At 41.5% G+C, this 27,441-nt stretch overlaps 1 protein-coding gene across 5 annotated transcripts; it reads right to left on the reverse strand.

Moving 5' to 3' along the window:
• Positions 1–165: 165 nt before the first annotated feature.
• On the reverse strand, positions 166–26,715 carry relt (RELT TNF receptor). Of its 5 annotated transcripts, none has more exons than XM_085184498.1 (11): positions 26,337–26,715; positions 10,922–10,996; positions 10,725–10,817; positions 9,647–9,831; positions 9,207–9,259; positions 8,836–9,090; positions 5,157–5,237; positions 4,747–4,825; positions 2,867–3,250; positions 1,411–1,539; positions 166–1,191 (listed from the first exon to the last, which is right to left on the reverse strand). In XM_085184498.1, exons 2-11 carry the CDS (start codon positions 10,961–10,963, stop codon positions 1,188–1,190), a joined length of 1,305 nt encoding a protein of 434 aa, XP_085040624.1. In that variant the 5' UTR covers positions 10,964–10,996; positions 26,337–26,715; the 3' UTR covers positions 166–1,187. The 5 variants fall into 5 exon arrangements, with proteins under 5 accessions (XP_085040624.1, XP_085040626.1, XP_085040623.1 ...); XM_085184500.1 differs by lacking the exon at positions 26,337–26,715 and adding an exon at positions 12,550–16,525 and having other exon boundaries at positions 8,836–9,087; XM_085184497.1 differs by lacking the exon at positions 26,337–26,715 and adding an exon at positions 12,550–16,525.
• Between the last annotated feature and the right edge of the window lie 726 nt (positions 26,716–27,441).

A 27,441-nucleotide genomic window follows, 5' to 3' on the forward strand; every position in this document is an offset into this window, starting at 1 on the left:
AAACTGTAACAGCTGAAGGAAAAAGCACTGAGATGCTGCACCCAAATGGTAGAAAAATAACAAATATCATGTTAAACTTATGCTGCACTCCTTCGGGCCTATGCATGGTAGTGTGGTAGCATTTGCTGGGTTTTTTTCTAACTTTTTCCTTTTTTTAAAATGATAAACCACAAATGTCACTCACTGGTGCAGTGCAGTTGTCTTTCCCATTATAAGGGATCTAACGTATCACCTCATGCATACTTTAAAATTACAAAACGCCATGTTTGTCTAAACCCACCCACATTTACATATGTACATGTTTATATTTACATTTACATGTTTTCTTCTACAAAAGCGAGACCCAGCCCTGTAACTACTCTGTCACTCTAATGACGACAGCAGCTGGGAATGAGCCAATGGGCTGCGGCGTCATTAAAAATGCTCTGATATAGCCTGAGGTGCCCCTCTTAAAGAAAAACCGGTACATCCCGAAAATGTAAATCTCGCCATTTTTATTTGGTTTTATTTTTTACTCTAAAAGGTTTTAACTGAGTGAGCAAGTGAGGTCTGAAACCTCCTCAGTTTTGGTGTCAGCAAAATTACTTATATTTAATTATTTAAATATATAACATTAAAAAAAAATTTAAAACGTACCTTTTTTTAAATAATGAAGTGTCAAATGATCAAGATTTCTTATTTTTATTTGGCTTATTAGCCAACTGTGGTGCTAAAAAACTCATATGCTCATTGATGTTGCAAACCACAGGCTGATAGGCGGAGATTTTCTGTTTTTTATGGTGCATTCTTATAAATTATCATTGTTTTTGTTTTTGTTGTTTTCTTTTTTCTTTTTTTAAACGAAGCACTCTTATTTTAAAAAGTGCATTTGTGTATAATACACACTTCCCTCTTTCTAGTGTCAGTTAACCGCTCTGTCCTTGGACGTCTCGCAACCCGTTTCTGTTCGGATGTAGCCGTGATGCCTCTGATGCGGCATCCGATACGTCTATAATACAATAATCTGCCTATGTAATAATAAATACAGTTATATTCCTATTATTGCATTATTAGAAACAACTACTTCCAGCAGCAGGTGGTTGTGGTTTATCGGTGTCAGTCAACTAAATAAAACACCCTTGGTGTCAGCGGGTCAAGCCGTCGCCGGTGAATGAGGTCATCTTCAGCGAGGTAGCAATATCGTCCCTTCACCTGCAAACATGAACGAAAAACAAAATTAATTATGATACTTTTGTCATTTTAAATAAATCTCAATTTGATTTGACTAAATCTAACCAAATGTCAAGACTACATCAGTCGCTGGTCAGTACAGTCTTCAAGTGCTGGCAGTGCACAGAGGAGATGAAACAGAAAGAAACAGCATGGATAGAAAGAGAGGCCAAAACTTCTTGCTGTGTTTGGAGTTCCTACCTCCGGATGCCAGATGAGGAAGACAAGGAGAAGGACTTCCCGCCGAAGAAGGAGTTCCTTTGCTCCTGGGATGCTCTCTTGGTCTCCACTGTGCATGGCTTCTGCTCCGGGATCTGAGCAACTTGAAATCTGTGAATCAACATATAACATAACCATTATTACATTCAGAAAACAACCCTATTATGACTTATAAAGTGACATTGGCTTTTCTGCATGTTAGTACCCGTGTCCTCCTGTGTGTTATGTAAATGTTAGTCAACACAGTACACAGGTGCACACAGGTGTTCTCAAATTTAAACAGCAGAATCTTCTTTTGTCACACCGTCTCCTCCTTTACTAAATCCCTGATTCTTCTCTCTAGTCTTCCTCTTTTCCTCCTGCCATATATCCACTATCACTCCTGTGCACATGTTTAAACCATCTCAGCCTTGACTCTCTGACTTTGTCTCCAATTAATTCAATTTTTACTTGGGATCAACTGAGATAGGCTCCCCCTCACCTTCCTCAACCCAAACCACAACCACCCAGAACTGGATAATTGTTGAATGTAGGAAAGTGTCTGCTAAGAGAAGAAAGGAAGTTACACTGGAACATCTCTCCAGCAAAAAATGGAATAACACAGTGAGAACATTTTGGGATGAATTCAAAGGTGCCTTCTTTTTAGTCCATTGTAATTCAAAAAACCACAGACATCCCATTGTTAAGGAGTCTAATGTAAGTGCAGTTGGATTTTCTGAGCACTGCCCTTCTCTTCTCCTCAGTCCTCATAAATTCTCCTTGATACCTTCCCTTCACCTCTTGATGCGTTCCATGCAGGTCAAAGAAAAGTAATTAGAAAAAGGAGGTAGGAGTTCATTTTTTGGACTAATCAACTGCATAATTAGTCTTCGTGCCTTTTTAAGTGTATTTAAGTGTGTTTCTCTTGTGCATCGTCATGGTTACTTTCTGTGATTTTCCAGCCCACCTTCATTGTTTTCACCCACTGCTGATTAAATCCCCTGTGCTCTGTGTCCTGTTGTGTAATCAGTCCCCTGTGTGTACCTATAGTCCTGCCTTTTCCTGTGTCCTCAGTCAAGATATCTGCCGTGATAACTTGTCCTGTTGTTTGAACTTTGTTTTCTGACAATAAAGGCTTCTCTTTCACAACCCTGCCTCTGAGTCCCCTCCACCACCTTCAAGCCACTCGATTACACCGACCCTGGAAAATTGCCGCTGTGATGTAACCAGTGAGAACTCATTTATTTTTGCTGGTGCGACTGTATTGGTGGTGGTATACAATTCAAATCCATGACCTCAGGGAAAACCAGCAATACTATCATTGTCAGTGATGCTGGGTACTTTCAGTAACAGCAAACAAAAATTTAAATGCTACAGGAAAGTTTAACTATGTCAAAATGAAGCCTGTGAACAGCACCCAGCTACATGTATTTAGTAAAGTGTTATAAAGTGGACGTACCTTCCTACAGACAATACTGTGAGCTCTCCTTCCTTTTTCTCCTTCACTTCACTTCCTTCCATCTTTTCCTGTACAGTTTTTGGCACAGCGGCTTGTGTATGGTGTGTATTCACACACTCTCCACCCAGCAGGGGGCTCTTCTGCTGGTTGGAGGATGTGTCCAGGGAGGGCAGGATGAGACTCTGGGGGGGCTTCAGGGGATCTTTGAGAGAATCCAGGGGTGGAATGAGAACAGGGGGCCATTTTTTCTGGGCGCAACGGGTGCAGCGGTAACCGTGTCTGGGGGCCAGGCCAGAGAGGCCGGAGATGGTGTGGTGGTGAGACTGATGAGGGCAGAGCCTGGGCAGGGAGCGGAATTGGGATAAGGGAGACAGCATCGGGAACCTGGGGGAGGAAAATTAGATTTATTAAAAAATAAAAACTAATGTTGACATATTCAGTTTAGACAAATCGTAAGTGGAGGTTACATCCAAATACCACAAAATAACCTACAGAAGGATTGTAAAAAGACCATTTAGACTAGTGATGGTAAGAAAAGTGTTGGTTATAATACTAAACTGTACTAAGCTTTCCAGAATATCCTAGCATGGCACTGGCACATCCCTAATATTGGTCCTGGACACAATCACTGCTACAATATGGCACAAAATATATAAATATGTCCAATCACAGCAGCGATCACTGCTCTGTGTCAATATAAAATCATTTAGCAACTCAAATCAAAAGTTTTCATCTGTTGGCACAGAGCTTGTTGGTTTGTGTGTCTTTTCATTGTTCACTTTTTATTTTTTGCAGAGGAAGGCAGAGCAAAAGAGACAAGTGCTGTATGGGTGAGCTACAGTGAACCCAAATAACCTGTGCAAAACCTCCCACCACACACATCCAGATACCAATCTGAAAGCTTTCCAGAACAGTCTGTATATATCTGTGTGTGTGTGTGTGTGTGTGTGTGTGTGTGTGTGTGTGTGTGTGTGTGTGTGTGTGTGTGTGTGTGTGTGTGTGTGTGTGAGTGTGTGAGAGAGAGAGAGAATGTTCTGGAGTCACATGTGACAGAACCACTGAGCAGCAGTACACATTTCGCTATAATGCCAGCTAGTCACAGCCACAGGCCCCAGAAACGTCTGTACTGAAATAAATTAGATCTGATGCTCATCATGTCATTACATCATTAATTTAGTCTTTTGTGGGGTTTACAGGTGACAAATTATTATGACTGGGGTAAATGCGGCATCACTATTGAAGCAATAATCAAAGCCCTGCAGTGCAGACTGTTATAAAGTGGCATTGTCTCGAACCTCATCGATTAAACATTGGGAACTTGAGCAATTTTGGCTTATGTTACAACCTCAGGTTCTTACCATAAAATGCACTCAGTCATATAAATTGTGTGGCTTTAAGCTGTGTGACAGACTCATGACTAGATGGCTGTAAACTGTGTTAGCAGCTGGTTTCAAGCCTCTGCGAGTGAGTGAGTCACTCCCAGTTATCAGGCTCCTGAGGAAATGTAGCCGAAAGTCACAATAATGTGCGCTCCTAAGTGAATGTTTTAGCATTTGTTTTAGTTAAAGAGCTTAAATGAAACTAATAATGTCCAGACTGAACAACTGGAATATTAACATGAGAGTAGCATGTGGACTTATAGCCCTATAAACGCAAGTTTAGGTCTCCATGCTCAGTGCAAGCGTATGAAAATGTATCTGCACTGCTCCCATTTCTGCCTATACATCCTCCCACACGCACTTTTTTCTTGACGAGCGCCTCTCTTTCTCTCTCCCAGACTTCCCCCTTGCCATCTCGTCAAGTGTGACCTTGGGCAGCATGACTGAGCAAATGCATCTGATGATTTGTGGTTGTGCAAGTGCGCGCGTGCGGTCTCGTACTTGATTGACGAGCCTTTGCTCATAGCCATCTCTTTGGTCTCGTACTCCAGCAGCAGTTCCTCCAGCGCAGCAGCATTTTCTGAGGCAAGCACACATATACACATTTAGCTATAATGGCAGCTAGTCAAACTATAGATCAGAGTAATTAAACACCTCCTGCCTGTGAAAATGTAATTCAGGAGTTTATTAGAAGTGTATAAATAAGGTGGATGTAATTGATGCAGGAAACTTGGAGAGGAAAGCCAAGCTACTGTGTATATCTTGGGCCAATTGGGCCATTTATCACTTCAGTAGTAATAAGCTGTGGACAAAGCTGAAACTCTCATTTGCTGTTTATTATAATTTTTAGGCTACTTGCCATCTGTTAAATAAATGCACAAATTATATGCGACGTCACTGTTAGTATTTACCTTTCTTCTCTGTAATGAGGCGAACCAGAACACTGATGGTGTCTTCATTCAGGTCATCGGATATGTAGGGGCAGGTGTTACCTAAAGTAAGGCAGAAGCAATGTTAATAAACAGAGATTTTCCAGTATTGTCTATGTATGTACTGCTTTTATTGCACTGCTTGTCACTTTTAACACTGTTCAAGGGACACTCTGATTGATACGGGTGGATGTAGATGGCCCCCTGCCACTCACCATCCCATAATAGTACAGCATAGTGAGGCAGCTGAGTGGAGAGCAATGACGATAAAGGGGAGAGAGGGAGATTCGCTCACTCAGCAGTTATGCGTTGTTCAGCACTGCTGAGCTGTGTGTGTGTGTGATGTACCAGGCCCACAGTACCAGATGACAATGCGTATGTGTGTGTGTTAAAGAGCACAATGTGACAATATAGATGCCAAATGCGACTGTGCATGCGTATTTCTGTCTTTCTTGCATAAGCAGCATTAGGCTGTTGTTGGACCGTAACAATAGCTCTGTCTCCACAGTGCCTGTTGCTACGCGAGCATAACAGCATCAGTTTCACGGGGTGGCAGTTGTTCTCGTCTCTTTAATACTCCAACAAAGTCACAGCCTGATATCAAGTTTCACGTTTAATAGTGGAAATACCTTCTACCTCTACTTATGCCTTTATTGGTTGTTCTACTTCTTGTCTTTGTCCTACCACGTCTATGATTCACTGATTGTCTTCCATCTATGCCCTGCTTCCTTACCCGTATTCCACATTTTAGTCCATTATGTAGTTCTGGTTGGTATCTACTTTACATTTTTTTAATGTTTCTTTTTTTTCTTGTGTCTTTTTTTGATTAGTTATCTGTTTAAACTTTTCCCCCATGTCAGCATTTTGGTCTTTTTTTCTTTAGAACATTGAATAGCATTACAGTCTAACTGCTCACCGGGGCAGATCTAACGGATAGCAAGCCTTCAATACATAAATTACAGTACATCACGGCAGCACACGAGTCTCAATTTGTTTAATAATCATCATAAGTTTAGGCTTATGATTAAAAAAAATTTATGTTTGCATCTAGGTTTACTGTAAATGCAGCAGTTCTGTGTTAACGGTCAACATCTCACTTCTACCTTTTCCTGTGTGCACTCATGCTTGAGCAACTGCAGAGTTGCATCTACTGTAGCATCAACCCTGCATTTGCCCTTTCTGTTCCCCCCTCAGATTTTAAGGTCGATGCATTCTCCAGTGAAGCAAACTGTGTTCAGTCCTGCATAGTCAGAGTTACCACCGCAGCATCTGATTTTAGCCCTGCCGAGCTAAGCTTGGCCTTGCTACCCCCATGGGTATTTCCTCTCAGATGGAATGATGGGAAAAAGTGCTGAAGTAAGAAGTTCCTCTAACCTTAGGCCAGTCAGGACTACAGTGTGCAGACAGGTAAGTGCACTGCGACAATGATTGTTACATAACAAGAAAAGAGCTGTCATTGCTTTATATGCAGCCTCTTACTGTACCTAACTTCTTCTGCATCATCAGCCCTTAAAGCATGAGTCGAATGTGGCAATGATGGTGATTAGAGGTCTTATATTGAAGTTGGAATTCTTCCTCATGCATGAGGTCTTCTGCTAATCATCACTGAGGACCTCATACATGAACCACTGTTATCTGCTTTATGCCCTAATGAGATTGTTCACTGGCATGCTTTTTCATGCTTTTTGCAAAATGCAAAATTAAAAAGCAAATCACTATCCACTATCCCAGCATACAGACACTGCAATCTATAAAAATGAATTACTTGTTTATTTTAAAAATGGATAGAGGAAGAAAAAAGGAAAGAGAATAACCCAGAGAGAATCAAGGACAGGGGGCAGAGGAGAAGGAAGGACAGGAGAAATGAAGAGACCGACATAAACAGTGAGTCGAGGTACCCGATTGAATTATTGATCTAGCTGGGAAAGGAGAGATGAATTGATAGTATCGTGTTCAGATGAAAAGAGAGGGGCATGTTAGAGAGGCAGGAAACCGGATCAATGGAGAGCAGAAGGAATGATGAAATAGCAGAAGAGGGATGGAGTTCAGGGAGTTTCCCTTCAGGTGCAAGAAGGACTTAAATTTCATAACAAGATGCAAAGAGAGAAAGAAACCAAGGTGATGCTAAAACAAATAGGCAGAGAGCACAGAGAGCACCGACTGTTGCTTTGACCCCTGGCTATTCTCATGCGCGCATGCATTCCTCCATAGATCACCCTGGCCTCCACTACACAGGCGTAGCTACATAGGCTGCTACAGCTGTAAACTTCTCATCCTTCTACGAGGGCACATAAAAATGCAAAAAGAACCACTAGTAGAAGGAGTAAGTGAGCGAAAAATAACCATTTGTTTGCATGTTTGCAGTTATGGAAAACACTGTAAATGAAACAACAGGTGTTGCACAAACACTTGACGTGAGGCATGCTGTCACACGGTCGGATCTGTCGAGGGTGCAGCTGCGCTCTGACGCTCCCGATTCCGTGCAAGTTTCCTAAGAGCCTTGCACCATCAGGTGAGCGAAGGAAAAGCCAGCTTAGCCTTTAAGTCTGCTTATTTATCTGCACCAAATGACTGCAACAAACTGGCCGTCGTGTATGCTGTCTGGCTGCTGCAGAACTTGTGCAACAGTGGATTCTAATAAATTAAAACACAAAGTAGGTGTGGCAAGCTCACTCCAGCTCATTAGTGTGTGTGGTTTGTTTCATAAATGCAGGTTAGCAATCTGGTTATCTAGAAAAGTACAATCTGTAAAAGTAGAACTGATTATTATTCCACATTCTTCACAGCATCTTTTCACCCCCCCCCCCCCCCCCCCCAAAAAAAAAAAAAACCCTAAGCAAAACACTTTTTATGCGTTTTGTGACACAATTGAATAAAAGCTGCCTGGATGTGTGTGCCTCCCATGTGACCTTTTACAGAAAACTAGAAACCTAGTAGGTACAGTACATCCAGTACAATAGAAGCATAAAGGAAAGAAATGAGTGCATTTCTCAGTTGCGTACACAGAGAAAGAGGAAGAAAGACGTCGCCTGAGTACTCTCTTAAAGGGCTAATTTGGCTCACAGGGTGAAAAAAAAAATATTTAAGCACTTCAAACAAGATTATGCAAACAATAGAGAATGGGTATGGTAACTCATACAATCTTTCTCCTGGATTAATTTCTACATCTCTTTCAATTAACGCCCCTCCCCTCTGTATCTTTTTCTTCTCCTGTCCTCCCTGACTCTTTTTATGCTTTCTGCGTTGACGCAAGTCCGTTGGCAGGCGAAGGGGTTGACGAGAATGCCCCACTTTACCTTTTCAAATAGGAGCATTACATTAAAACAGTACCTGCTTAGCTAATTACAGCATGTAATGTCCCCTGTGAGGTCAAAGTTCAAAGCAGCTAAGATGAGAAAAAGAAATAAAACAGCCTCACACATGGACTCGCGTGCAGTTACATAAAAAACATATGGGGACTGAGTGCACATGCAAAGGCGCTGCCCTTTGAGCTGGGCTGGTTTCACTCTTGACAGGGAAACTTGACCACATCGTGTGCATGCCAAGTGTGCTAATTTGGCATTTTTATGGTCAAACGCGACAACAGCCTGAACTTAAATGCTACTTTCCTATTTTGCTCCCATTATTGTGATTTTCTCTCTGCAGCCTTCCCATCTCTCACCTTCTTTCTGCGGTGTGGCAGTCTCTTCATCTCCTCCCTCCTTCTCACCGGTGCAGCGGTATCCCTTTTTCTTTAGGATGTTGCAGATGAGGATACCCAGCAGGCCCATCACACAGAAGACGGGCACCAGGGCAAACACGGCGTACTCTGCTGTCTTTTCCTCAGCGCTGCGCACCACTGTGCTGTTGGCCGGTCCTCCTGCTCCACCAGACTGACCGTTACCCACATTACGGACCACTCTGACATGCAACCCTTCTGAGAGGAAAGAGGGGAAGAAGAGCGATAAAGATCAGAGAAGGAGGCAGCGTGATAGCAGAAATCAGTTCACTAAAAGCAAGTTAAGACACGGTAATCTGCAGAAGCATGCTTACTTTTCACGCAGGGACTTTGGGCGGAAACTTGCCCAGCGGCAGAGGAGTGAAACCTGTGAATGGATGAAAAAGAACCAAAAAGAGCCTAATTAGAGAGATGGATGAAGAGAAAAACACGAGGGGCTGTGTAACAGTGAAAGAATGAATCAGCGGTTTTAGCTTGTGGCATGTTATGTCCAGTGGTGCCTGTTCTTGATGTTACCCGCCCATTGTGGTGAATGACACAGTGTGTTTGTCCCTGCGCTTGTGTGTGTGTGACTGTTTTCTTGCTTTTTTGAGACAGAGAAAATTGCAGGACTTAATTTAGAACAAATAAAAGTTTATGAGTTACAATATTGAAAGAAAGCCACGTTATTGTCCACCCTGCGGTTGGATAGACCTCTTTGTGGACTAGCAAGCATACAGGTAGACCACCACAGACTCAGGCCATGAGTTCTCACCCAGTCAGACAGTGACCACAGACGGCGTCAGAGGTCCCGTTGCCAGAGGATGCAAGCTTTCGGCCGAGGATCTTACAGGAGGTGTGTGGACGGCAAACCTCAGAGTCCAGTGCGTCTGAAAAGGTTCCAGCTGGGCACACCTGGCAATGCACTTCTTCAGCTGGACTCTGGATCTGCCCACAAGCCTGAGAAGAAAAGAAAAAGTCTAAAGTCAGGCAAAAGAGGCTTAAAGAGAAAACGTAGCATCCCTGTGGCGTTGTAGAGTTGATGGGTAGCAAAGAGATGACTGTTTTAATTTTAAATCCTGCTTCTGTGGAAATAAAATAAAGATATTGCAGCACTTACAAGACTCAACCAATATTTATGGATTCATGAGAAGAACAGCTTCATTTTTGACAACTGCAGTGACCAAATACACAGACTATAATGTAATGGAGGAGATGAAAATGTGATTTGAACATAAACTGCAGGTGGCTGCTCAGGCGGAGGGAGTTGAATAAGTAATTTAATGAGCTGTGGAAATGTATTGGGTCCAATATGTTTTAAAGCTCTACACCATTTCACATCGAGTGAAACTCCACTTTCTGTCAGAGTAAAGAAGTTTAACTACACATTTAATCCCTGAGATATATTAATATAAGATAAAGAAGTGTGTAAAATTACAGGAAAGGTTGTCCCATATTTCTAAGACATAAAGTACTGGTTGAGTGATGAAACTGTTCTTTATAATAGACAGTGAAAAGCAGGAACTTTTCTGTTATTTAATTGTTATCTATTACTTAACTACTTTGGTATAGTATGAATGGCTGTGAGGGAAGTCTTTATTAGCAGGAAAAGCTGCAAAACTTTAAATAACCCAGCTAAAAGTCCAAAAATCGATGCCTTCCTTCATATTTTGCACAGCTGTCTAGTCGGGCCGGCCTTATGTTTGACACCCCTGCTCTACACTATAGAAATTAAAGACAAATGTTGCCTACTGAAACAAGCATATTTATAGCAGTTAAGGAGGTGAAAGTGTTTAAAATATATAATAAACAATACAAATGTTATTAAAAAAATTTACAGTTTGTTGTCTCACCTTGGAAGGCTCCTGGCCTGCCGGGCATTGCAGACACGCACACCCTTTCCCCCACCGAGACTGCACCGCTGCAGTCCCTCCACAGCCAAACAGCTGGAAGACACAGAAACACACTCATGAATCAGAAGAAGTGCGCACACGTGTGGATACACTCTTCTTCTTACACAACAGAGCTCACAAAGCATGCGCATATTTACCGCAAGGAGGACAAGAGCTGAGCAGCAAAGGTGGTTCCTCATCTTCTTCAATGTATTCGTCTATGTACATATGATCTAAAGAAAGAACAGGCGAGGGGTTAATAATAAAACATGATCAGTTCACGAGGATTTATGAGATTTTAAATGCTGTAAACAAAAACAAAAAAAAGTGCCGGCACTTTTCCCAGCCTGATATGGAAAAATACGACACATCAAAACTGACGACCTTACAGCACTTTCCATTATGTCACACACCGCGCAGGCATGCACACTCACACAAAACCGCAAGAGTTCACACGGCGTGAAAACACCTGAGTCACTTATCCGGAGCAAAAGCATGGCTCCTGCGATCGGGAGGTAAGGAGCAGGTGTGAATCCTGTAAATATCATTTATCATGAATCATGTCCTCTTTATGCACAGCAGGGTACAAACCGAGGATTTTCTGTTGCTATTTCTGAGCCATAGGTACTCACGTGCACACTTTTAGCACTGATTAACTCTGCACCGCATTCATTAGATAACACGTGCTAACTTTCTCAAAACTTAACATTAGCTGCCCCTGCGATGGGCATTTCCATTCATTCCATTCATTCAGAAGAGTTTTCATACAACCGTGCAATCACAGCTAAGTGACGCATCGTGACGGTGGAGGGTAAAATAAGGATGACTGCACTGCTTTATTTAGCAGATATTTTTAAGAAGCTTAGGAATAAATGAAAAGGTCTTTGTGCCACAGGTGACTGTTGCGTTGTAGCAAGTCAGTGTCATCCCCTCTGCAGTGTCTGTACCTGAAAAACATCTGACAACAGCTCAGTTGAAACTACATCAATATAGTCCACCTAAATTTATATAAAACCTTGCAGTGCAGACTGAGGAAAACTTTGACTTGAGCCCATTTATCAACACTTATATGCAAACTTATTGGTTTGTCAGCTGCAATTATAGTATTCTGACACTCCAGCCAAAGTCTGCTGTATTGTCAACTTTTAAATACTGCTGAGAGGCCAAACTCTTGCACTCGTCTTTCTGATTTGCTTGACTGACTGTGATAAATTGAACGAATGCCACTGAATACATATTATAGAAACAAATGCATTTTTGAGACTAACTTTTCAAAACTCACCATAAAAATATACTGAAATATTATGTGGTGAGGTGTTACTATGCAAGTGACAAAAAAAAAAGATTTGTTGCCACAGTTGTGGGGGCTGTGAATTCACACCGGGCTAGGATTAGGTGAGGATCCATAGCCTGTTACATGCAGCAGATTCATACATGATAATTCTTTGTATATATCAGACTATTTCTTGTAAATCTAAATATCAGATGTGCATGTAGTGACCCTCTGTAGCATGCCAAAGACTGATTTAGTCTTTTTTCTCAGAAATGAGAAGGTGGAACTTGCAGACAGAATGTCTCTGAACGGGCTTGTAAAACAGCCACTGACAAAAGCAAAAACATAAGAAGCGTTTAGAATGTGCAAATCAAAAAAAGAAAAGGGAAAAGGACACGCAGTGGAAAGGACGAGAAATAAGTGCAGGAGAAAGAGATATTGGGGAAAGATGGAGGCTGTAAAAGTGAAAAGGGTAATGGGAGGGAGAGGAGAAAAGCAAAGCTGAATACTTACCCCAGACTTCCAGTGGACTGACACAGTTGCCGTGGCAACTCAGTAGGGATGCTGTGTGTGCTGCTATAAATGCTGAGTCAGGGCCAAAGTCAAACTGCCTAATTTTCGTTTAACTGTGCAAAAATTGCTGCAAAAACGCTCGATTAAACACCCTGAGCTCGGTGGAACTTTGAAAAGTCGCTTAAAAAGGAAAAACTGGAAAGTTTAAGACTCTGAAAAGCTGTTAAACACTTAGATAGTTACAAGTTAGAGAAGTAACAGAAAACTCAGCTGCATACACACACAGACACACACAGACACAACACACACACACAACTCTGTGAAGCTGAATGAAAAGTCCAGTGTACCTGCCTGTGTCTTATAGTGCCACTCTGACCACAGACACACCCCTGACAGCCTCAGGACATGCCCCTCCTGCATGTGTGTGTGTGTATGTGTCTGAGTGTGTAGGTGCGTGTGTGTGTGTGGGTGACCGCTCCAAGGCACCACTTCACCTTCGACCACACATGAAAACATTTCAAACATTAGTTGGAAAATAAATGAACCGCTTAAACCCACTCACTGGTCAGGACACACATGTGTACACACAACACACACACACACACATATCAGTAAGCGTGTGCTGAAGGTATCATTTAACAGGGTTTTGTACACCTGATGTATGCACATAAGAACCATGTATTACCATATATGTTAAAACCACATATGCAGATAACACACACAAACACACATACACATATGGACAGCAATAATAGCCATGCCTTATACAAACAAGAAAATAAAACATGTAATGAGTTTATGATTTTGGTCCGGCGAGGTGCCTCATGGCAATGACAGGCTTCCGAGGCATAATTTTAGGGGGAAGAGAGAGATAAAGCGAGGACAGAGAAACCACTAGCTTATAAAAAAACACGGCGGGGCTGAAGGGCAAGGGCCGATCTGGTCGAACAGGAAGAGAAGAGCGAAAGAGAGAGGGATGGAAAGAGGAGAAAGTGGCAGGGAGTGACACTGCTAAAACCTCAGCCTGATAGCATGATATATATAGAAGCATTTGTTAAAATGCCATACAGACCAGAGCAAGAGGCTAATTACAAGTCACACATGCACACATACTGTATATGTGCACTCAGACACACATGCAAACATGCGCTTGTGCGCACACATATCCGAACGAGGGGAAAAAATGATCAATAAAACGACAATGATAGAGAGAGCAAAACAAAAACGGGACCTGCAATTAAGTACCTCCTTTTTTTGGAAAGTGTCAAGTAACAAACTGGACCGAGCTAGAGGGGTAGAGGAATGTGAGGACATCCACAGAGAACCTCACTTGACCTCTAGAAATGAAGCAAATGTGCTTTAAGTGCAGCAGAGAAAGGTGAAGCTGATCCTTTAGATTGATGAGATGCATATGCTTTCAAATGATGGCTCCATAGGGTTTCAACTTTAAAGAAAACCTATTTTAAAAAAAAGCTTTGATGAGAGATCAAGCATTTCTTAAAAGTTATTTTTCTGTTAAGTAACATTTAATTGTTTCTCACTGTTCGGGTAAGTGCAATAATACTCAAGCTACAGTGTCACTGCATGTGCTGAGTGTGTGCAGCAGGGCCATGTGCATGGAAACTGTAATTAAAATACAAAATGATGTCCAAAAAGGATGTTCAAAATGAGCCTAACCGCTGCCTTTAGAAGTCAACCGTTCACAGCCAGACAATCCAAGCTTGCAATGTCTGCATGTGATGCTTTTGCATTTAAATCCTCTTTGACTCTGGATTTCTTCTCAAAACCACTACAGTAGGGACCGCCAACACGTGGGACTTCCAGTGGAGCTACAGGCACGAGTGCCTTCAAATAACCATTTTCTTGTTTGCTGGTACTTCTCAGGCTCATGGCATTGGAGAACTTTTCAGTGTATTTTAAAGAAACTTGTTCTCGTGAAGAACTTTACATTTCATGTCACTGATTTTCAGCAAAGCAGCAGAGAACAATGCCATCCATGAATCCATCCATAAATACATCCATCATCTTGGTGGCAGCAGCCTAAGCAGGGTGTTTCAGCCATCCTTCTCCCCAGCAACACGTTACTCCTTGGGGCATTGAGAGGCGTTTCCAGGCCAGATGAAACATAATCTTGTCAGCAGGTTCTGGGGTCCCCTCCCAGCTGGGTGTGTGGCTTTACTCTGGGATCCCTCCGGATATCCAAGTTTCTCACCCTATCCCTATGGCTGAGTCCAGCTGAACTATGGCGATGACTCATTTTGGTTGTTTGTATTTGCAACCTTTCTTTACTGAATCGTCACCCTGATCTCATGACCATAGATGGGTTAAAATACGTTGACTGGTAAAACGAAAGCTTCGCCTTCCAGCTCAGTTCTCTTGTTTCTTGTCCAGTACAAAACTTGCATATTAATCCACCAGCGGAACCAGTTTCTCCGCTTGAATACGATCCTAAGACATGTCTGTGTAAGGTTCTCAGTCATCCAGGTCATGTTAGTCTAAATAGCTTGAAAAAGGGGCAGTTTAAGTGTTTGGTTTAAGTGTTCTGGACTTATTTAAGTGCTTTGAAGATGTTTCGGCTCTCATACAAGAGATTTCTTCAATTCTAAAACCAAAAAGTGGAGAGTCGCCGGAATTGAAACCCTAGTGAGGGTTGTACCTTTGAAGGTGTTCCTTTGACTATTAATCATGTACCTCATCACATGAGTCAGGGCGTGAAAATAGGCATGGGTCATTACTGCCAGAGGTTTCGGGTGGAACCACTGTGAGACCTTGCCCCACTCCATCATGTGATCTATTGAAGTCACATAAGTCACATCCTCAGATGCTTGAATATCCGCATTTCGGAAAGCATCTTCCTGCCAACCCAGAGGGAGCACTCTACTATTTTCTAGTCGGGAACCATAGTCTCAGACTTGGAGGTGCTGAATGTCTTTCCTTCTTTGATTTGCACAGCTAGCGTTATAAAATACCATTTCATTAATAAAAAAAACTATAAAAGGAAATAAAATGACAAATACCAATGTAAACTGACAGCTTCTTAACAAACCCTAACATTCACAAACTCCCTAAATTGAAGACCCCGTGATAAGAAAAGCAGCGGGCAGCTGTCATCATAACTCACTAGAAGTTTATTCATAGACAATGTAAAACTTGAACATAGTTCAACACTGGGAAAATAAGACCAATCCAAAAGTCTATCTGCAGGTGATGGCTGTAGTTGTCCTATAGAAGTATACGAGAAACTAGCTAAAAACTATATCCATCCATTCGCTTCCACTTATCCTTTTCAGGGTCGCGGGGGGCGCTGGAGCCTATCCCAGCTGTCTTAGGGCGAGAGGCGGGGTACAGCCTGGACAGGTCGCCAGTCTGTCACAGGGCTAACACATAGACACAGACAACCATTCACGCTCACATTCACTCCTGCATTCACACCTATGGGCAATTTAGTGTTTTCAATCAACCTATCCCCACTAACTGCATGTCTTTGGACTGTGGGAGGAAGCTGGAGTACCCAGGGAGAACCCACGTAAACACGGGGAGAACATGCAAACTCCACACAGAAAGACCCCACCCTGATGGTGGAATTGAACTCAGGACCTTCTTGCTGTGAGCCAATTCATTAGCCAATGAGCAAGCAGTTTCAACCTCCATATCACATCATGATGGCGGCTACAAAAACGCTCATCTAGAGGATCCCGAACGAGTCTTCAGAAACTACTGGATCACATCATAGTAGCCACACCTTTTTATACTTATGAGTTTATTATATCATATTTATTAAATCCACCCCAGATCTTTGATTCAGTTTTTAGTTTTTTAATCTGTTTTTAATTTTCAGATCTTTTTCACAAGTGGTGGAAGTTGCTTAGTTGTAGCCCAGGATAATTTTTGCATGGTGACGGAAAAGAGGGACTATGTAGTTAATTTACTATGCATGCTGATTCCTGTGGCAACGTTCTATATTTTGTAAAAAAAAAACAAAACAAATTATATATATATATATATATATATATATATATATATTATATATATATACATTTTTTTATATAAAAACTACGAATTACAAAAAAAAACCCCAAAACAAATCTTACCAGTGCAATAACAACATCATCATTATTATCATTTATTTCACAGAAAAACCACAAAACAGTCCTTTTTGAGCAAGTCAGGTATCTGACTCAAACATTCATCTTCATCTACCACATCATTAACTATTGTGTTAATTAGGTGGCTGTTTAAAAGAGTCACCTGGAGAGATCCCATTAGCCTTCGTGTTTGCATGTGATATGTAATTAGTCTGTAGCTACTGGTCAACACACCAGTAAACACTCACAGTCATGTCATAGCTAACTTCTAGTTGCTTTCTGGTCTGTAATTGCAGTTTCTTGGTTATATCGCTCCGATATGATAACCCTGCTTGCACGCATGTGACAGCCATGTGCTCAGGCTTGGAGGCTGCAGTTAGATGGATATTGTAATGCCAAAAAAAAAAAGAGGGAGAGGGGACAGAGTGTAGGAAGAGAGGGAGGTTATAACGGGACATTAGCACCTCTAAGAATATCCCTGCAAACACAACAAAGACGCCAACGTGACGCCAAAACCCGGAGTGCTTTCGTCATTTTATGCGAGCGGGCGAAAACAACAAAACAGGATAACAATTAAAAAAGAAAAACACCTCAAAGGAAAGGGAGAGGAGAGCGATGACTTTTTCTAAACTTTGTAAAACAGTAATTACCCCAAAGCCTGCAGGCTGTTGTTTCACACATACAAATAACAAGTTACGAAAACGTCAGATGACCAGTCACATGCTCTGCTCGGTTCTGAAAATAGCAATAATAAAGAAGTAATGCCGAAGGCATGACAAAAACATGTCTGTTATTCTCTTCTGTGGTGGTTTTGGAGGCGAGGACCAGTTAAATGTGTTGGAGAGCTTTTTCTGGCTCCTTGATGTCATGCTGCAGCTCAGCTGAGAAATCCTTCAGGATGAAGCTGTGAAGGAAGGAAAAAACCACAAAAGAGGAAACACAAGAATGAGTGGAACTCCTCGCCTTTCAGGCAGAGGTGACTGAGCAGCGCCTGAGATCACAGGTAAACCGAGGCGAAGCCACCATGTTATTGGCTTCCAAACAATGAGCCAGGATTTTGGTCAGGCATGGGACTCTATTTCATTTTTCAGTGTAAAGTCTAGACACACAAGAATGTGCCAGTCATGCTGACAGATCTGGCACGTTTGAGTTATTTAACAGTGGTGTTCCCCGGCAACGATGAGTAATCGCTAAAGCTTTATCAATTGGTTGTTACATGAAATGCCATTCCAGCAATAGCTCTTGGAATGAAACAAAAAGCAGTAAACAGCTGTCCAAACTGATACTTCACTTTAGTTTGTAGGCTTTTTTTTTTCTAGATTTAAAGTTCTCCAACCCTTTGTTTTTCTGTTTTTTAGCAGTCTGGCATCCACAGTTTCAACATATCGTTTTCAAATTTTGTGTAACGATAGATACCAATAACAACTTGTTTTTGCCATAATGGTAGCAAACGGTGGCTAGCATTGCTGCTAGCAAGAAGGTCCTGAGTTCAATTCCACCATCAGGCCGATGTCTTTCTGTGTGGAGTTTGCATGTTCTCCCCAGGTACTCTGGCTTCCTTCCCACGGTCCAAAGACATGCAGTTAGTGGGGATGGGTTAATTGGTAACTCTAAATTGCCCATAGGTGTGAATGCAGGAGTGAATGTGAGTGTGAATGGTTGTCTGTGTCTATGTGTTAGCCCTGCAACAGACTGGCAACTTGTCCAGGCTGAACCCCGCCTCTAAGACAGGTAGGATAGGCTCCATCCCATCTGCAACCCTTAAAAAAGCTAAGTGGAAGAGAATGGATGGATGGTTGCATTGATTTGCTAAAATAATAGTATTCTGTTAGTCTAAATAAGCTTAATTAGCTTAAATTGAAGACTCGGTTTATTTAATATGCTATCCCTGTAATGCCTTTATATATATCAGTTTTAATTTGGATCAGATTTGTACATTTTTGTGCAATTCATCAAATACCATCAAATGTATCATGCAATTTATTTAAAAGGGGAAAAAAATCACACTGATGATGTCAAGGTCTCAAAAATGCATGTACCAAAGTTACAAAGTAACTTATTATATTCATGTTTTATATATAAATTTCATTTTATTTTATTTTTTTCTTTGATTAAACTTTATTTTATTTACCAATGCGTTAAAATAGAGTTTCAGACATAATTACAAATTTGTGAAATGGGACTCCCCAAAATCTGCTTTTACAAATAGGCAAATATAAATTTTCACAAGATCCCGTGGTATAGTCACATAAACCCAATCACACAGTGGCGCATTAAAATACTAGCATAAATGAATTAATATGTGAACTTCAGAAAATAAAGATTTGGGGAATCCTATCCGTAGAGGGTTTGGATCAATCATGTTTTAGTTGCAGCTGTTGTAGGAAGCTAACATTTAATATTTTCACACTGATTCTAGATCTGTGAACCTTTGCAGGTCACACTAAAAAATCTCTTTGGTTTAAAACTAAAACTCACTTTGGTTTGTTATCAAATGAATAAATCAAGCCTGGATTTGTTTGGTGTCTTTAACCCTCTCTGTTCCAAGGGCACCATAACAGAACTGACTCTACACTCTGTCCCAGTTCTATATTATTACATAATCCTGTTAAGCAAGTGCACTTTTTTCAAATTTAAAGGTCATATATCCTCGATTAAAACTTACTCACCAATGTGAATACTGGGAGTAACTGAACACATGGACCAAAGTGGTTTATTGAGGTTTCATGCAGCTTTTCAAAACAAAACGTGTGAACTGAATGAAAAAGGTTGGCAGTTAAAGAATTGTATCTTTTTTATTAATCAGGTATTGGTTCAAAATATTTCCAGATATCCTTCCTTTGCTCTGCAGGTGCGATCCTGCATCATCAAAGATGGAGAGGTAAACACATGCTGCTCTACAGGTTGGAAACCTCTGCATTGTCTTAGGTTCAAATCCAATGAAGTCCATCAGATTATCTCAGAAACGTGAGGTCAGCTAAGCCTGAAAGAGGGTTGTTTGCCTTAATTCCTTAACCGTTTCAACCTCTTGGAGCTCAATGATACACCATTTCGGAAATGCACGTTCAATATCACCCTTCGTTCAAGTAAAAACTGATGCTCATGTCAATGCATGCATGCAAAAAAAAGTCTTGGATTTCCCTTTCCGTCACAGGCCTGGCACAATAAAACGTCAACCACAACTTCATATGGTGATAATGGCTACCTATTGTAGTCATGATGGGGGATACCTAGCTGTGACACACGTAAGCAGCTATTATCTTACGGGCCAAGAAGTCAAATACAATAAAAAAGAACTGAGGTGGCAAAAAAGGTTTAAGGTAATTATACTCCATTCTTCATCAGACATTTCGTGTCCTGAGAGATAATGTGCACGTGTATGTCAGCGACGTGATCAGAACAACCATACCCTCTGTTTGACTTCACAGAGGTGCCCATTATTGGCAAATGAAAAGCTGATTTACGCCAACGCTTTCTACGTTAGTGCTCAGGCAATGTCTCATTATGGGGAACGTGTGCAATAACTGGGCAATTGTCGCCCCTTCACATGCGTCTGCAGACGGATGCGTTTTCCCTCACTCTCCATTTGCGTCTGTTGGGCCTAATCTGTATCTTTTGGTCATGTTTTCCAGTGGAACTGAACACCGGTTGAAACTTACCGGGCTTCTCTTGTGTCACGTAGACATCACCGAGTTGGAACGAGAGAAGGTGAACTGACCAGAGCAGAGAAAAAGAGGGCACCAGAGAGGGAACCATAGAGTAGGAGAACACCACAACATCATTTTCCTGCAGCTACTACAGATGAACCATGTGCACAAACACAAATAAGAAACAAATCATTTCTTTTCAACCTCTTAGTTGTTGCAAGCAGATGCAGCATTGTATGGGAAGTCGTAAATTCAGGAATGCTTTGCATTTTGCATAAATGGCCACACGAAAGATGGAAGTCTTGGAGATAGAGATGTTTTTGAAGAGTTTCCCATTAATTTAGATTTCGCCCGAATTGTCAAGAAAAAAAAGTGTTTTTCACAGAGGAGACAACACTTTGCTGTTGTTTAAGCCACCACGCCGACCACAAACCAATTCAGACTGCAAAACAGCTGTAAAAGGATCCACGCTCTTCTGTTTTCTGGGTTTTCACAGGATGGTCTTGAGTTGCGAAAAAGTGGAACCTGCGGACTTGTTTTTCAGCGCTTGCGGTTTTCCCTTACATCACCGCCGTCATTAACAGTGGATGTAAATCACCTCCTCGTGTTCAAGCATTTTAAATAATGATTCACTGCTTAAACACAGACACACACGTGCTATCATAAAACACATTTTCACACACGCAAACACGTGAAAGCAATATGAAAACAACCCTTCTAACATGTTATCTCAATTTGTCCACCAAATACAAAGGACTCACTTAATTACTGTTTTAGTCGCTGCGAGGTAAAAAAAAAAAAACAAACTGCCTCAGAGGATGAGCTCAGTAAGGAAAACAGGATTTTTATTTGGATACCTGCACTATTCATACATGTGATCTAGTGTCATGAAAAGATGAGTGAGCTTATAATAAAAGGTTGCTTTTACCAGCTGTTAGATAAGTAAACAAGTCTGCACAGTAAATATCTGTAACTGTATATACTTTAGCCAGTTAGCTAAGTTAGCTAAGCTTAGGATAAAAGACAGTCTGGCTCTGATCAGTGGAAATAAAATCTAGAATATGAGAAGGGTATCCCCTCATCATGTTTCAGGAAGGCACACAACACACACATAAATTAACATAAACAAAATTCATCTTTAATAATCTTTTTGTTTGTTAATAAATAAATAAAAACAGAATCAATTAAAAATGAATCAGCCAGCCACTTGGCAGCAACTTAGTGCATTCAGGCATGCAGACATGGGGCTCTAACTCAGGAGGTAGAGCAGGTCGATCCCTGGCTGCTCCAGTCTGCATGCCAAAAATACCTGGGCAAGATACCAACTTAAGGTTGCTGTTATCATACAACAGAGTGAGAATGTTAGACAGAAAACACTTACATAGAAAAAACACATAAAAGGTGGTTGAGTGATTGAGCAAAAGAGGACCCGCTGAAGTTTAAAGCAAGCATCAGAAATGGAAAGAAAGGTGATTTAAGTGACTCTGAATGTGGCAAAGTTGTTGGTCCCACTACAGTACCTATTGGGATTTTCCCACACAACCATCTCTCTTAATTGTTGGGGTTTTTTCTCTGTTATTGTAGGGTCTTTCTCTTACAGAATAAAGTGCCTTGAGGCAACTGTTGGGCGTGGTTGTTGTGGTTCGGGGCCATATAAATAATGAAACTGAAAGTTTACCGAGTATGGTCCGAAAAAGAGAGTGGGTAAAAACCCATTGTTGATGGATGGTTGTTACAACCAAGGTATGCAGAAGAGAATCCCTGAACACACAATACATCACACCTTGAAGCAGATGGGCTACAGCAGAAGACACCGAGTGCCACTCCTGTAAGCTGAGAACACAAATCTGAAGCAACAGCTCACGTGGGCTCACCAACACTGGACAAAAATTGGAAAAACGCTGCCTGGTCGGATGAGTCTTGATTTTTGCGGGGACAGGAAAAGCATGGATCCGTCTTGCCTTATATCAGCAATTCAAGTTGCTGATGGTGACCTTTACTGCGTACCCATCATCTGCTGGCTGCTTCCAACAGGCTAACACACCATGTCACAAAGCTCAAATCATCTCAAAGTGGTTTCTTGTACATGACAGTCAGTTCACTGTACTCAAACTGGCTCCACAGTCACCAGATCTCAATCCAATAGAGCAACTTTGGGATGTGGTGGAGCAGAGGATTCACATCTTGGATGTGCAGCTGGCAAATCTGCACCAACTATGTGATGCTATCACGTCAACATGGACCAAAAGCTCTGAGAAATGTTTCCAGCACCTTCTTGAATCTATGCCACAAAACATTTAGACCGCTTTGAAGGCAAAAGTAGGTCCAGCCTGGTAATAGCAAGATACTAGAAGTAACTAATGAAGTTTACGGTGAGTGTACTCTAGTTTCCACCTCTATTGATTACAGTATTTTCAGCCCTGTCTATGTAATGTACATCAAAGTCGCATCACAACTGAGCCGATGGTGATGCAGAGTCAACTGATGTTTTCATGGTAACTTTGTAAAATACTGGAAAGCTAATTAACAATGATCTCATCATCATCTTGTATTATTAATGTATGCTAATGAAAATATACTCATCGTTATAGCGATGTCAGAATTTATTCAGTTCACAAAAAGCAGTTCGGGCAGAATTATTCTGGCTCTGAGTTTGATGTATGTCTACTGCAGTGCAGGGACTCTGAGACAGAGTAAGAGCAGTGAATTTTCACCAGCCCTTCTCTTACAATGGCATGAATAACTCGCACATATTTGTGCACATATTTAGAAACAGTGTCTTATAAATTTCTATGTTGGAGCAGATCTGAATTATAGCATAATTTCACAATATCCTGTGTACCGAGCTGTATTAATACCTCTGTAAAAGTGCTGCAGCAGACCATAAAATTCCTGCTTTTAATACTACTTTGTCATTACTCAGCGGTTGTATTTAAATTGGGCATGCTTGTAGCACTTCTCACATAAGACACACGCGAACAACACTCACACAGCCACTAGCTCGTGTCTCGTCACAAAGACATCGACCCGGACATGTTGATGTGTGATTTGCTCTGGCAGCGCAAAGCCAGCGACTGGTTACTGGCGAGTTTAGCTAGCAGATTGTGGTTGCTTTTAGATTTATCTTTCCTCTCGCAGCGTCTGTGGAGTAGCAAAAAAATCTGCAGTCGCTTTCTTCCTGTTTTCTCAGAGCTTATTTTTAAAACTGTGTCATTAAACAGCATACAGTAGGCAGCGACAGGGGATACAGAAGACAGAGAGGGGAGAGGTCATCGGGGTAAGAAGGGCGAGAATGCAGCTGAAACCACAGCAGACTTTTGTAAACTTGAGATAACAAAGGAACGAGACATCCGGGAAGTGACACTCTTCCACAGCCAGACTGTCAAATGAATGAGCCTGACAGACGGAAACTCTGTGCAGCGTGACTTGCAGTTTGCTGTCTTAATCTAAAACAAATGAAGGGCGTATATGTGTGAGGAGGCGAGCACTTTTGCTCATGCCAGCATCTTTCCAGGTCTTTCTGTCTGTAATTATGCAATCCTCCACTAGTGTGTGTGTGTGTGTGTGTGTGTGTGTGTGTGTGTGTGTGTGTGTGTGTGTGTGTGTGTGTGTGTGTGTGTGTGTGCACTGAACCGGCTTGGATTGGGATCTGCGGTTTGTGCAGTGGGAATTTCATTGGCACTGAGTTTCCTGGCTGACATTGGGGAGGCATGCAGGCAGCTGTGGCACGAGGGCGGAAGAGCGTCGGGCGGCACTCCCAACCACTCTGGTTGGACAGATGGACAGACAGATGATGCGATTGACAGGTTAATTGAAGCTCAGGCTTTGACTCCCATATGCACTCACACACGCTCAGAGGTGAAGCAGTACATCACTGCAATACAAGTAAATCTCAGGCTTCTTATCTGCTCCAGGCTGCAGTGAACATATACTTTTATCTGCCTGTTTTCAATCAATCTCGCCTTTTCCATTCGCCTCTTTCTCATTCTCATGAGTACAGCACACAGTAAATGCTGGGTGGGTGGAGAGGTAAAATGGGAGTTACACTTAGTTCATGATAACTGCTCCAACTCCTAATTAAGGAGAGCATGCATTTAACTGGAACACCAGCTGAGCACAAAACATGGCAAAAAGTTGCAATGCATCAGATTGCCTAAACTTACAATAATCAAGCCAAAGAAGGAACATATGTGAGAGACATGCAGGTTTGTTTAAACCAGGGTAATACCCAAAAGTTTAAGCCTGTGTAAACGCTTTTCAGGAATGCCTTAGCTGTCAAAACCGACAGAAAAAAAGAAACTGCACATTACTAAGGTGTAATGGCATAAATAATCATAATAAAATGAATAAATAAACAGTTAAAAGAAACAGCCTGTGGATGCTCCACTTTGCAGTCACAATTCTGACTACAAAAGCTGCCTGACAAGCCAAGCTACAATGAGAAAATAATAATATTTTTTAATGTAAATTCTCAAATGTTAAAAAAAGACTTTTAACACATTACATCACTCCTTGAACTCTCACTCAAAAAAATACACCTAATGATCCACATACACTGCAGTCTTCACTGAAACATGGTCCAACAGTTGGTTACGCAGTTCAGAGTTCAGGCAGAAGGATTTACTTCCACTTTTAAACCCTCTACTTTCTACTTCCAATCAGCTTCATTTTATCTTCATACATATTTTATTAGTGGCTGAGCCACTGTATGGGAAATATACTTAAATATTTAATACCACCGCACTCATTAAAAGGCTGTTTAACCCAAACCAGTAAACCACTGGAGGGATTTCATCACCCCACTCTGCTGCATGGTCTTTCACAATGAGCTGTGAAAGTACATGACAGGAAGCAGGAAGTCTGTCTTCCCGAAACGTCAGATGAATAAACTTTGCACACATTCAGTTAAGAAAAAACTCCCTAAAACGACTGCGCTGTAAAAACCGAGACTGGGGAAGCCGAACGTGGCCCTCTTCTGGTGAAAAGCGCATGTGAGTGAGTAAAGTTCAAACCCTCTTACTGATACAAGCGTGCTGGAATTTGGGATTCAGACAATGGAAGCCCTCTGCCAAAGATGACAGTCTCATCTCGGGGCTTGCGCATTTGTGAGTGTGTAATCAGGGGAGCTGGCTCTCATTGCGGTGTGCTCCTTACGCAGCAGTATATCCTGCCAAAACCACTCAAGTATGGTGTTGTATGTGATGGCGCTAAGACACGGTTTGAAATGAGCAGTTACTGGAGCACACGCTGCAAAAGTGAAACTGTCTGAACGCGGTAATTGAACCAACTTGACGTGTTTGCAGCTTCTCCGCTTCTCGGCAGAATATTTTGTGCGAGATTTAATTGATTTAATTGGCTGCTATAAGACTTTAAACCTAATAGGAAAACATATGCGAATAAATCAGAGCAAGAACTTCATTAAAAAGCGAGTAGGTGGATCACACCATCAGTGAGGTCATCACGCACCCATTACAGTACGTGAAGCATGCGCTCATCCTGCCGTTACAAAGCGCTACACATGCGGTATCACAACCGTCTATTCATTCCATTTAGTTTAATTAAGTATGAATGACTGCTTTACTGTTCAGATGAATATTCAAACTATTTAGTGATCGATAAAGGCGGCTAGGCTAAATTTTAAGTCAGTAGCCAAGTTAAATGAACGCACTACAGCTGCTACACGCTATGGAAGTTCATGTGTATGTTAAATAAAATGAATACAAACGCAGTCTGTGCAGACACACACGCATATAAGAGCAATGTTTTATCAAAAAACAAACAAACAAACAAACAAACAAACAAACAAACCAAAAACGTACTTCTTTAAACCTTCATAGCCAAACAGCGCGGAAGTTTTCGCCCAAACGCATGGCTCTAACCTCCTCCAAGTCATACGAAAACGTTACCGCCGTGCGTAAAAGCGGTCTGGTCGGCAACACCGGCTTAGTGGCGAGTGAAGCTCCAAACGATTCTGCCACAACTTAACTACCGGCTTCAGCAGCCATGCAGGTTATCCCCTCTTGTTCTAAAGAGAAAAAAAAGTTGTTTGACTTACCGGTTTGGTGAATAAACGGAGTGAAAATCAGTGTGCAGAGACGAGCATCATCGGTTACAGGCTAGATTAGCAGGTGTAATTATAAAGCTTGACAATAGATAAAAACCACAAAGCCGGTGTTGAGGTTCCCCCCCTCTCTCTCTCCGGCTCCTCTGTGCGTGTGTGTGTGTGGCACATAAACACGGAGCTGGCTAACTCTGAGCTCACAGTGCGTCACTGCTGCAAGCTGAAACCCCCGTCAGTGTGTGTGTGCATGTAAACCCCCTCTGTTGCCGGTAGTATAGGCAACAGTCACCTGTGGCTCACAGCCTGGCAGATTCAGTTCGCAATATGGAGGCCCAGAGTGCTTAAAGCTAAATAAACACTAAACTACAGATGAATAAAAAACGTTCCATATTAAAAACTAAATTTAATATAGTCAGACAATGAAAAGAATAAGCTTAATGTTTCATTATTTTATATTTAACTCATTTTAGAAGTTTATCTTGTGACATTTTTGCCAAGACTTTTTTTTTTTTAAATACTTTAAATCTAGTCCATATTACACCGTAAAGCCAACAAGGTTTCATTTCCTAGACAACAGAGCTAGCCCAGGAAAATATTTTAATACCATATTATTATTGTAATCCTCTGGTTCTCTAAATAAATTCAGGCTAAGTAATATTAAAAGGGACCTATTATGCTCATTTTCAGATTTTCTTGGATTCTGCTGGAGTCGTTTTGAATGATTCACGGTTCAAAATAGTAGCACAGCCACTAAGTGTAAAAGTGTCTTATGAAAAGCAAATATGCTTGAAACCTTCATATTTGTGGTGCATTAAATACATAAAACTGGAGCCCAGCGGTGACCAAGTGTTTTTCTTTCTTTTTTAACTGTCTGCATGCTTTCTTCCCAGCAACTGGCCCCTCCACCCACCCCCTTTGGTGTGGATGTGCAAATATCTTTCTATTTTTATGAAGTGAGGGCTTCAGTGCAGTGCAGGCCCTCAGCATACACAAGTGTATAATGTGTTTTAACATGACAAGGACAAGGCCTAACTTCTTGTTAGTGATCATGATTGACTTCAGCTGGTAGTTTCTCTTTTCTGTCATGAAAGTAATTTGT

Source organism: Neolamprologus multifasciatus, chromosome 14 (genome assembly GCF_963576455.1).
Source record: "Neolamprologus multifasciatus chromosome 14, fNeoMul1.2, whole genome shotgun sequence".
In the NCBI taxonomy this organism is placed as follows: domain Eukaryota; kingdom Metazoa; phylum Chordata; class Actinopteri; order Cichliformes; family Cichlidae; genus Neolamprologus; species Neolamprologus multifasciatus.